This window comes from Chelonia mydas, chromosome 7, assembly GCF_015237465.2.
Source record: "Chelonia mydas isolate rCheMyd1 chromosome 7, rCheMyd1.pri.v2, whole genome shotgun sequence".
Lineage (NCBI taxonomy): Eukaryota > Metazoa > Chordata > Testudines > Cheloniidae > Chelonia > Chelonia mydas.
In genome coordinates, this window is record NC_057853.1 from 33807531 (window position 1) to 33820545 (window position 13015).

The 13015-nt window shown below is 41.4% G+C and overlaps 1 protein-coding gene across 3 annotated transcripts in view; it reads left to right on the forward strand.

The window, feature by feature from the left end:
• The window catches only part of PHF2 (PHD finger protein 2), a 142074-nt gene extending 129283 nt beyond the window's left edge, over nt 1-12791 (forward strand). For all 3 annotated transcript variants that reach the window (XM_037903782.2, XM_043550692.1, XM_037903781.2), the window contains 4 exons: nt 3043-3138; nt 4236-4345; nt 6539-6800; nt 10646-12791. In XM_037903782.2, coding sequence (XP_037759710.1) covers nt 3043-3138; nt 4236-4345; nt 6539-6800; nt 10646-10734 — 557 coding nt within the window. In that variant the 3' untranslated portion in view covers nt 10735-12791. The remainder of the gene's footprint in view (nt 1-3042; nt 3139-4235; nt 4346-6538; nt 6801-10645) is intronic.
• The last annotated feature ends 224 nt before the right edge of the window (nt 12792-13015 follow it).

Below are 13015 nucleotides of genomic sequence, written 5' to 3' on the forward strand. Positions count from 1 at the left end.
GATGTTGAGTGTTTCTGAATGTCTCACAGAACCCTAATATTTGCTGACACAGCTGGTTCAGGCAAACGTGAGCCAGGATTTTCTTCATATATTTAACAATATACCTGACTCTTCAAGCGTGATTTAATGAATGACTGGAGAAAAAAACCAAAACAAAACAAATCTGAAGTATTTTTTTGTGGGGGGCGGGGAGGGGAATGAAGACAATCTGGGACTTTAGGCATACCACAACACATGTCACCATGCCCCCAACTCCTGTGGCCCTGTCTGACCTCCACCCTCATCTCCACACACACATAGAGTGGCAGAGGTTCCCTGTCCCCTCTCAGACCGACAAGGGCGGTAGCATGGGATCACTTTCTGTACCTTAGGAATGGCAATTCCCCCTTCTTGGGAGCAGCAGGGCTTTGTGCTCTCCCCTAGAAAGGCAGAGTTGACAGAGAGGGGCACCTCAGGACTTACCCCAGTAGCTGCTTGGATGGGTAGGTTGGCCAGGCCTGCTGCACTCCTCCCCTCCAGTATATGCAGTTGTTTGCCGCACTGTGTTGCTGGGACTCTCCAGAATGGCTCATAAGAGTTAATAACCTGTTCACCCCTCTCAGAGCTATTGTTTCAGGCTGCCTGCAGGCTCAGGCAAGCATCACTGCATCAATATTACATGTGGGTCATATTTTCAAAGTGTTTTCACAATTATGGGGGCTTAGAACTTACCTTTTTTAAAATGAAAGTTGAGATTCTGATGTGATCACATCAGTCCAGGAGCAGGGGTCCTCGGCATTGGCCTGCAGTGAGCCTGTGCTTTAATCCAGCCCTGTTTTTTCCCCTCCCTGCCAAAGAATCAGTCAGATTTAATCTTTTGAAAACAAACAAATCCCAAATGGGGAGGAAAAGCCCCCAAACGTAAAGAAGAAGGCAAAAGTTCTTGTACAGCATTCCCTCCCCTGACTCCCAAGCCTTTCCATGCTAGGGCTCCCAGGTTGGGGAGCTATGGATCTAGAAGGTGGAAGGAGCTGGGAATAGATCTGTTTGTCTTGGGACTGGATGGGAGCAGGAACCAATGAGAACCAGTACTGATAGCCAGGGTCCTGAGATCTACCCTGAACCTGGGACACTAATGTGCATAGGGGTGATGAACTCCCTTCTCATTAATGGATGGACAACCCTCTTCCCTCTGACAGGAGCCTCGTGAGTGAAAACTCACTGTGTCTTCTGTTTCCTAAAGTTGTTTTCCACAAGTGGGGACAATTTGACCCTTTATTTTGAGTCACTCAGTAAGACGTGTGGTTTACAATGAGCAGAGAGAGGGAAAGAGGTCTTGAGGGAGCGAGCTGCGTCAGTGCCATCTCAGTGTTGTTTAACAGAGCAACATTTTATTGAGTACAGTGTGGGTTTTATGGACTAATAATTTTAATGACTAATAATCTGAGAATAGCTTTGTGTTTTGGCCAAGAGCCTCTGTCTGTGGTTTAACTGGACCAAATTCCACATGCACCACACAAGGCCCATTAAAATCAGAAGGAGTTTTTCCTGCAGACGAACATTAGCACTGAGCCCATGTAAGGCAGAGTCCAGCACTCTGTTTACTCCGAGAAAGGTCTAAGAAGTGGCATTAATCACATACCTCTCACCCAACCAATGTAGTCAAAATAGTGCTATTCAGCAAACTGGCAAACAGCCGCCTCTTGTGGGGGTATCCAATGGCCTCACTTTTATCCTGATATTAGAATCACAGAACTGGAAGGGACCTCGAGAGGTCATCTAGTCCAGTCCCCTGCACTCAAGGCAGGACTAAGTATTATCTAGACCATCCCTAACAAGTGTTTGTCCAACCTGCTCTTAAAAATCCCCAATGATGGAGATTCCAGTGCTTAACCACTCTGACAGTTAGGAAGTTTTTCCTAATGTCCAACCTAAACTGCCCTTGCTGCAGTTTAAACCCATTGCTTCTTGTCCTATCCTCACAGGTACGGAACAACAATTTTTCTCCCTCCTCCTTGTAACAACCTTTTATGTATTTGAAAACTGTTATCATGTCCCCTCTCAGTCTTCTCTTCTCCAGACTAAACAAACCCAGTTTTTTCAATCTTCCCTCATAGGTCATATTTTCTTGGCCTTTAATCATTTTTGTTGCTCTTCTCTGGACTTTCTCCAATTTGTCCACATCTTTCCTGAAATGTGATGCCCAGAGCTGGATACAATACTCCAGTTGAGGCCTAATCAGCGCAGAGTAGAGCGGAAGAATTATTTCTCATGTCTTGCTTACAGTACTCCTGCTAATACATCCTAGAATATGTTTGCTTTTTTTGCAACAGCATTACTCATATTTAGCTTGTTAAACACCTTCTTCTCCTAAGGGTACTACACTCTGCCTGTGTTTTAGACATGTAGGAAATTCTGTTTCACACCATGTGAGGGTCACCAAATGTCCATGGAGATGACCTATGTGCTGACCTATCTGATCAGGGAGTAACATCCCCCCCCCCATGCACCTGATAGTGACAGGTATTCCAAATAGGCCCAGCTGTACGTGAGGGGAGGACTGGCTTTTCCAAGCCAAGAATAACATCACGCGCTGTGAACAAAAAACTGTATTATTATTTTCATTACAATAGCACCTAGAGGCCTCCAACCGAGATTAGGGACTCCAGGGTGATAGGTAGTGTATAAACGCAGAGTAAGAGCCAGTCTTTGCCCCTAAGAGATTGCAATCTAAACAGACAAGACAGGCACGGGGGGGGGAGAGAAAACAGAGGCACAGTGAGGTGAAGTGACTTGCCCATGGTCACACAGCAAGTCAGTGGCATTGCTGGGAACAGAGCCCATCTCTCCTGATTCCTAGTCTAATGCCCTATCCCCAGGGCACCAGTGCCTTTCGGACATTTCACTCTGCGTGCTACCCTTGGCCGCAGTGTATTACATAGATACTCTAGGCCTGATTCACCACTGTACTAGTCCAATTCTACACTGATGGGTGATTCATACTTACCTCAAACTCCTGTTTAATACTGCTGCAATAAAAGCTATTTTTTATTCCTGGTTTAGTTTACCCATCTTTGGAATCTGATGAAGATAATCCAGTATTCAAATCACGATCAAAGAAAAGAAAAAGTTCTGATGATGCTCCCTACAGCCCGACAGGTAAGTCCATGATGTCTTGGATGTTCAGACTCAGGGAGGATATTTCAAATTGAAAACCTAGAAAAGAACAATGGGATTTATTATTTTTATCATAAATATTGTGCTCGTCTAGATCTCTCAGTTGAGAGGCTATTTTTTTTTTAAAAATAGTTCCACTGTAGTGAACACTAAATTGAATCTAACACATTCTGGACAACGTTTCTCTTCAGCTACCTTTTAAAAATAAAAAGTAATCTCCTGTAGGTTGTAGGTATCTTTCACATCCTGCCAGTGAAGGTGGTGATGTATTGCTAGTATGATGATGATGATGTAGTGGAGAAATCTAGCAGTTCTGAGGCAACCCACACCTTATATATAAAAAGCATTAAAAAAGAAAATAGAGAATATAAACTATTCCCACTGTTTTCATCAAAAGCTCAGTAAAACTGAATAACTGCCAGGGACAGTTTCCATGCTGTGCCTTACAGGAAGTGCCACCTTTTACAGTGCCCAGATTGTGGGCCAACTGGGGGCCAATGCAGCTCCTGGTGTATATTCGAGAGCTCTAATTTCTAATGTTCTAATTTCCAGCAGCCTGACCCGGGCTGTCTGTTGAGCAGCCCAGAATGTCTATAGTGTTCAGTGCTACCTGCTGCACTACTGGGGCTAGGATGGACAGGGTTAGGGTTGCTTATGGGCGCCTTGTACAGCGCCTGCCCTGGAAGAATTCTCCCTTGGCCAAGTGGGGTGGGAAGAGATTGTGAAAATCCCTGTGAAGCATTTTGCCTGTTCATTTGGGATAAATTCACATTCCATGAATGTTTGATTTTTCATTAAATGTGGCCAGTTTTGGAAAATCTGGAGGAGAATATGGGTTTCCTTCCAAAAGCTACATAGTTTAAGTGGAGTCCTGAGCTCTGTTTCCACATCTGCCACTCAACAGCCTTACTAACGCTTGGCACTTATAGACGTTCGCCCCACTGAAGTAGAATGTCCATTTAAAAATAAGCTCTTTCTTGCCCTTGTCACCCCCTTTGCCCTTCATTCTGTAGGAATGCAGTGCTCCCCCTACACAGAGTAGCTGTTATACGGTATTTTCATTTTGTTCTTACATTTAGCAAGAGTTGGCCCCTCAGTACCTCGACAAAACAGACCTGTCCGAGAGGGTACAAGAGTTGCCTCCATTGAAACTGGACTGGCAGCAGCAGCGGCCAAATTATCCCAGCAGGTGAGTTTGCATACTAGGTAGCTTTTCCTTAGAAAATACGTTTATTTTCAAATGGAGCCATAGCACTTCCCCATCTTCTCCTGTTGCTTGCTGAATATTAACTATGTTGTTGTAATAGCTCATGTTTAATTACTGTACACGTCCAATTCTGTACTCAGTGACAAAAATCCCAGTGGCCTCAATAGAAACAGGATCAGGTCCTAAATTACACTTTCAGATTTCCAACGACACTGCAGATTAGAGGTTTCTAGTTCAATTAGGTGCTTTAAGCACACTGACAAAATTATCAGTTGGGCAGATCAGGTAAACAAAGAAGTATTTGGGGGAAAGCTTCAGTGTAAGCACCTTTTACTTTAATAAGATTAGAGTAAATTTACAAGTGTGCTTATGTGATTTAGGAGTCTAAGTCCTATTTTCAAAATTACCTTAGGTATTTGGTGCCAGATTTTCAAAGGTATTTAGGCCCTTAAAGATGCTCATAGGCACCTAGTGGGATTTTCAAAAGTTCCTGAGCAGGTTAGGCACCTAAGTCCCTTTCAAAAATGGGACTCAGACACCTAGGTCTTGTAAGTGTTTTTGAAAATGTTACTCTAAGTAATTCAAAATTGAGAATTATGCCAGATTTTCATCATCTTTTTTAACTTAATTTCTTTTTTATGTTAAATTCTGAAAGTTGCGATAAAGCTTTTTCTTATCCTGTAAACTTACATTCAGTTATGAAAATGGATGTTTGTATACAAACATGCTGAACTGAAGGATGCTTACAGAAAATCCTCATAGGAAGTAGGGCCAAATGCAGTACCCCATGTTCAAAACTACATTGCCTCAACACAATAATCTCTAAATCCTTTTTAAAGTACCAAAAGACACTAGACAGCTGTGTCAACACACAGCCTAGAACTCAGCTACTTTTTCCAGTTTAGTAATCCCATTTTTAACAGGTTACTAAAGCTTTTTCCAATATCAGCCTATCGTCCGTATGGAGTTTAAATTGTTCCTTCATTGTGAGTGAAATTCACCACGATACAGAGAGCCATTACAGGCCTATGTACATAGGGTTGCGCTCTACATTGACATTACTCCCAGCTAACTTCTGCACAGATATTAATTTTTCCCCATGAGATGAAAAATATTGAGTCTGATTCTCAATTACTCTGTTCCTATATTTGGATCAGGAATGGACGAGGGAAAGGTGGCTTTAAGCCATCTTTGTGCTCCCATATACTGGGGCTGCACAGGGACCTGCCCAGCTCTCAGTGTATGTTAGAGCAACCACAGGTCTACACCAATTTATCTTCTGTCTTCCAAAGCCCATTGGGCATGTCTACATTACGCACTAGATCGACGGGCAGCGATCGATCCAGCGGGGGTCAATTTATCGCATCTAGTCTAGATGTGATAAATCGACCGCCAAGCGCTCTCCCGTCGACTCCGGTACTCCACCGGAGTGAGAAGCGTAGGTGGAGTCGACGGGGAAGCGTCAGCCATCGACTTACCACAGTAAGTAGATCTAAGTACGTCGACTTCAGCTATGTTATTCACGTAGCTGAAGTTGTGTAACTTAGATCGATCTCCCCCTAGTGTAGACCAGGCCTCTGTGTACCTTGGGAAACAGAATAGCCATAGAGCAGTGCACCCAGACCACTATCCTGATAGGCAGCCCACACAGAGAGCTGAGGAAGAGCCAGTTTATATCTTTACATCTGCTCTCTACTGGCTGGGTGCCAGACCACCTGCACTAGGAGAGTCCCCAGGGGGCCAATTTTGCCCACTCTTAACGCCTTGTTATACTACCAGAGTGACATAAAGGGGCCTTAGTGTAATTGAAAATCAGGCCCATTATATTTATCTTGTATCATTATTATTTGTATTACTAAAGCACCTAGGGGCCTGAGACATGTATCAAGGTCCCGTTGTGCTACGTCGCTGTACAAACACAATGCAATGACAGTCCCTGCCCCTAAGAGCTCACAGTTTACGACGAGATACAGCAGGTGGATGCAACTAACAGACGAGGAAACAATGCTGTTGTGATCAGTTCTCACTTTGAGTTTCTAGCAACCCTGTTCGCTCTGTGTCTTTATCCAGTTCTGACAATATTCCCATTCTTGACGTGATACGCAGTGTAACAATGTTAACAAATGCCACTGGTTGTCACAGTAGCTGAATGGGGATTCTATGCTTTATTGAAAGGAGGAACAAAAAGGCAAGAAGAAGAAGAATACCAAAAAGAAGTTGTCCCCCAACAACACAAATAAACTCTCTCAGGAAGGCAGCTCTCCTGAACCCAAATTGGAGTCCCATGCCAGCAGCCTAGCAGATCATGAATACACTGCCGGGGCAAGCACGTTTGGGGTCGCCCAAGTAAACAGAGGCTCTCAACCTATGGCACCTGGAGTTTTCCTCACCCAGAGGAGACCCTCATCATCATCACAGAATAATGCAGCTGCCAAAGGTACTGTAAATATTCACAGAGGAAATGTCCATCTCCATGACAGGGCAAGCTTGTTCCCTACAGTGTAGTCCTGCATCCCTTCTCCATTATGTCCTTGTACTCTTTCAGTGGAGCTAGGCTTATTTACACCAGTTGGGGATCTGGCTATGAGCACTGAGTTGGGTTAGCATTGTTGGCCTATGTGTTCCACTGTGTGTGGGTGTCTTATGGAGGAAACAATCCCTAATACTTGCCAAAGCGAACTCAATAGATCATCTTCCCTGTTTTAAAGCAATTCATCTCTATATGACAGTCCAGCTCCTCCAGTATCTAAAAAACTATTCACAACAGAGCCTGTCACCTTTTCCCCTTTGCTTGTTCAGAAACTCCATGTTTTTCCACTTTCTTCTATATATTTCTTCTGCCATTGACTCAGTGGGGTCAGGATTTCAACTGTAAATCTTAGTACAGATAAAATCCCAATGCACCTATTCTGTGTGTGTGCGTGCACAGAATATTTTAAGTCACCTTTCTTACATTGGAATGCTTCTTGAATTTCAACAGTGCAAATATTTAAACTACTTTTAGGAATTATTGTGCTTAAGGAAACACCACCATTAAAAACCCCACGCATATCAACTTATTTTTCAATATTTTTGTTTACTTTCTGTAATTGGAATTTTATTTTTACACTGAGGAATAGCTGGAATCTGGTTTGAGTCAAATGTTTCCCCTCCTGTCTTCCGCTATCCCTCTCTGAGCCCACATGAAAGTCATAAGTCAAGAAAAAGGTGGAGGGGAGTGTGTGTGTGAGAGAGAGAGAGAGAGAGAGAGAGAGAGAGATCGGTCAAAGTTGAGCAATGATGCAATTTATGATAAGTTAAGTGACTATATTTCCCATGGTTTTATAACTGTATGAATACAATGGAGATAGCATGAGATTTCACATAGTCCTGTATATTATGTGTTTAACTTGAAAACATCTGTATCACTAAATGTGCTGTCAGTAACATTTTCTTAACAAGATGTTATTTATTGCAAACTCTGGATCCAGAAAACAAAGCCAACTAAAAGTTAGAAAGACACACAGGAATTTTTTTAATGCTTATGGCCGTTGGCACAAACAGCAGCAAAATGAAACGTTTCATTCAATTTACCTCTTAACGTGTTCACATTCTGCCATATGTTAATCTGTTGAAATGAACCAGGTTATATAGTGAAATCAGAAATAACGAAAAATACAGCAGGCAAGGTGTCCAAGCCTGTTCAAGCTTTGTGCTCGGATGCAGAGCCCGGGGGTCAGACAAGGACTTGTGACCGTTACTCCCTGACTGAGTGATCGATCAGTCTGCCAAATAAGCAAATTCTTTACCTCTCTGCGGAAGGAAAGTGAATGAACAGCTCTTTCTGACATCCCCGGGTGCCTGTTTAATAGAAGGAGGCTTTAGGATGCCTTTGTAAGATAGCCGTGTGGTGGTTGGTAAAACAGGGCCTAGAAGGCTGAATTTAATGGGGATTTAAGGGCAGTCCAAAGGAGGCAGCAGTGTTGGGCCATCACTGCTTGCTGGAGATGTCAGAGAGAGCTCAATCCAGTCCAGTGCTGGAGAGAGAAAATATTTTTAAAACAGCAGCATGATTTCCCCTCCCCCTTTCTTTTAAACCACAAAGAGGCTTTTCACCTTCAGTTAAACTCAGTAAAAACAGTACACTCAGGGTCACTACCTACCTTGAGGCCTCATCCAAAGCCACTGAAATCAATGGAAAGACCCCCATTTATTTTAATGGGCTTCAGTCAGGCCCTTCATGGACAAATGTGTATAACTATGTGCAAACAGACACAGCGATGCTCCCTTATTTGAGTGTGTATGTATGTTATATACACAAAAATAAGAGAGCATAGTTTGCATATATCTGTGTGTGTGCGCACGCGCATCAAGGGCCTGATCCAGATGACACACACATTATGAAAAGTAAAGGTAAGTGCGTTTACTAATGTACTTTTCTGACCAGAAAGTATACAGTTCTTGGCTAGACATGCAACTAAGATCTTGGTTACATTTTCACTGTGGTTTCTTGAGGCAGCCGAAGACGTGTCTAGAGAAAAAAATACTGGGGGCATAAAAAACAGCACCTGCAACTTTATACATGAATAGGTTTTAACTGTAACTTCTAACACATGATTTCCATAACCCGACTTCTCGGTGTTGTTTACTTCGATAGCATTTTAAGTGTTCAGAATGCAGATTTGTTCACACTCTGTCAGAGCTGTTGTGAAACAGTATAGGAGGATTACGTAGGAGAGCACTGTGTCAAGGATACATTTGTACCCACCAACTGCTTTCTCTCCCAGCTGGGTGAACACAAAGGTGACCAAGTTGCAGTAGTTTCCCTGCTGAAATAGAACAACGGGGTGAGCTAATATTATGCTTCTGTACATTTATGAAAGGCAGCAGTATGGTCTGGTGGATCACGTGCTGGACTGGGAGTCAGGGGACGTGACTTGATCTGTCCTCAACTCTACTTCTGGCTCATTGTGGATTTGAGCAAGTCATAATTTATTTGTTCCTCACTTTCCCCATTTGTCAACGTGGAAAATGATATATTTCTGGTTCCAAAACTGCCCAGAAGAAAGGCACGACTATATCCATATTATTAAAGTGTGGAAATACATGGAGATGGTTGAGCCTGATACTGCAGTCTTTGCACAGCTGAATCTCATTCACTTGAGTAAGAGTAAGATCAGAAGCTAGGCTCAGCATAAGCCTGCCTGCCATTTTGCTAGTTCAGAATCACACTACCAAGGCAAGAGTGGATGACCTGGACATAGTACCTGCATTAGTGCATTCTTGTCTGATTGTACATGGATTAAAAAATCCATTTTTGTGTCACTTATATGACAGCCTGTAGGGAAGTAGGTTACACAGAAGTGCAAGCAAAAAACAAGTACATGACAGTGTGGTGGGCCCTGTATAAAACCATGGACGAAGTTGCTATATTTCCTAGATGTGTCAGAGTGAAGATGATGAATGTCACAATATGGTCACAGATGAAAAGGGAACAAGTTATACCAATGCTGCTAGCTATTATAGAATTTAATCAAAGCCTTGTAAAACAGAATATATTTTTAAAGAATAAATACAATTAAAATGAACCTCAGTCTTTGAAACTGCACAGTTTTTTTTCTTTAAACTAATGCAGCAAGAGATACAATTACAACCTTTGCAGCTTTTGAACAGTTAAACTGTCTAATCTAGATGATTGATTTTTTAAAAAGCTTCTTTCTTGTGAATGCCTCCATTCCACCACACAAGGGTTGAACACAGTGCTTGGGAATCATCTTAAATTCATTTAAACCTGGCGAGTGAGTTTGCACTAATCTTACTATCTGGCACTGAGTTTTAGACACTTGAAGAGAGCCCCCTATAGAATAAATACATGCATGCTTTCAGATGCATCTCTTGGGTACTTTGGTTCACGAACACAGTTAAACAGGGAATGGTACTTTCAGGATTTTTGTGCTATCTCGGTTTCATTCTTAATGAAACTCGGTTAAAATCCATAGTAAGACAATATATAGTGTAGGTTGGGATACGCAGCACAGATTGCAATGTATGGCAATGCTTGGTTTTCTTCAGAGCATTCTGATCGATGGGTCTCACACACACACACACACAGCATGTTAACTTGAGAATTTGTAGTATACATATCCAAAATATAATGACTTCAGGTGGAAATCAGACATCAGTGTGATTGCACCACCTCTGAAGTTAGTGCTTCTGTTTTTGTACCCAGTGAGCCTGCTTTGCTGTTTCTACATAGCTGTGGCTGCTGTTACTTAACATGTTCATTTTTTTTTCAATTTTCAGGAAAACGTACAAAAAAGGGCATGGCTACCGCAAAACAGAGGCTTGGGAAGATTTTGAAAATCCATCGGAATGGGAAACTTCTCCTTTAATATTTTGAAAACTGGGACTTGATCAAAGCTCAGTAATTCCTGAGCCAACACTAACTCTTCAGCTCTTGAAGGACTTCAGTAGTATTGTGCATCATCTTAGGGACAATACCAGTTAACTTTTTGCCACCACTTTAATAATTGTTTTTAACTTTCAGCAGTTAAAGTGTACAGAATACTGCTATAAATATTTTTTAATATAGATGTCCTTTCTCAAATTGCTGAGAGTGACTAGTTCGCAAAAAGTTAATGATAATCCAAGAAATTGAGGATCATTCCAATTTTAGGAAAGTATCCCTTTAACTTGTTCATAAGTGGAAACCAGTTGTTTTAACAGAATGAACATCCATTTCAGTTACATTTCACTTAAGGAAAAAAAAAAGTACTATCTTTAAAGAGGTATCTGGTCAAAGAGCAGGAGATTAAATTTAAAAATTCTGCATTTGTCTAACAAACAATATTAAAAGGTGGGGGACCTTAAATTTGATTGCTGGAGACATTTCCCCATGCTATGGCGAATGCAGAAGGTAGTCTGCATAATGTGAAACTTCATTATCTCACCCTGATCATGATCTAGATGTGTTGGAGGAGCCATCACTGCACTTGAGCACTACTCCATGCCTCTCCGATAGCTGCTGGTTGGACAACACTGGGTGCACGAGGCAGCATTTGTTATGCACAGTGGGAGCTGGTTTACTGCTTGGTTCATAACTGGTTGGAAATTTTAGCTCTATGCCCGAGGGCCAGTTTTCGTAGCTAACTGACACACATGATGGTACAATAGCTTGTGTCAGTGTAGAAATCAAAGCACACAGATGTGTTGCAGACCTTGCAGTCACTAACTGCAGTACATGAGGTCAAGCTCTGCTTCTTCACATGCAGTTTTTGACGTTTATATCAAAGCACTTCTTATCAGATACACTTACTTTGGGAAGGAGGGCTGCATGCATCCAGGTGTCAGATAGTGGGAAAGTTTAGCTTATTGACAATTTGACTGGATACTTTTTTGTCTTTTAACTCTTTTAGTGTTTGGTGTAGAGTGCATTATTTTACATTAAACTGCTTGTCTGCATATAAACACTTGAGGGGTTAAATTTGTTTCTCAGGCAATCCCGTATTTTAATTTTTAGATGTGTTTACTAAGGCATATTTTTCATAGAATGTAGCTTGTAAATAGCTTTTTAAATAACTTTTTTTATAAAAGTAAAGTATCTTTAGACATTTCTTTCTATAGACTACTTCATTAACATTTATACAAGTCATTGCTGAGTATTATCAGTTGTATTTTAGTTTGGTTTTAAAAGGGTTGGGTGGGGTTTTTTGTTTCTGTTTCACTTTCGGGGGGGGGGGGGGCAGAGGGGAGGGGGCTGGGATTTGGGCGTTGCCTGGAAAACAAGTAAAACTTTGTGCAGCCTTATAAAATGTCTTATACAGAATCAAATAGTACAAAATAATCTATTTAAGACACATTTTGAAGAATAATCTTCAACTTTAATACCAGCTGTTTGTTTTAATTCTTGTATTATGAGGGGATACAGTTATTTTACTAGCACCTTGTGAAGTGTTTGTGTTTTGTGATGATGTAATTTATTAATGTTTGTAGCTTTTTATATTTGTACATTTCTTATGAGCTTTGTTTATATACACACATTACCTGGATGTGATGTCCACGGGAGGGGGAAAAAAAAAAAAAGCAGCTACAGGAAACAACTGAGGCCTTATTAACTAACCTTTATACTATTACAGTGGGACATAGATTCTGAATGCTAGGAGTCTGAGAAAGTTAGTTGAATAGGGCCCCAGATTTATGCAGAGCAGGGTTTTTAAGCTTCCTTAGTATACTGTTCTTGTTGAGCATTTATAGACTATAACCCAGACATCATGCTGTTTTTTTATTATTATTTTCGCAACATGTACATTTCTAACAAAGTTTATTGTGGCTATCTATTACAGTGTTTTATTTACTGATTCATATCAAATGCTCTTGTATCAAGTCCATGAAATCTGAGTAAACTTAGATCAAAGTTTAAAAAAAAGTAAAATATTTCAGGTTTTGTATAGAATCGTGTTTGGTTAATTTATTATGTATTAATTGTTAGGGGCCCAATGATGCGATGCTATACACATGCCATCTTACTGAAATCAATAAGATAGGATGGGACAGATACTACAGAGCAGAATATGGTTCTTTGTTTCATTCTGTTAAGCTATGGTGGCTCCTCATGGGTTAGAGAAGGCAGCCATGACTGGGGTGGAGATAGTCTGAGGAAGGTTCAGAGTACTG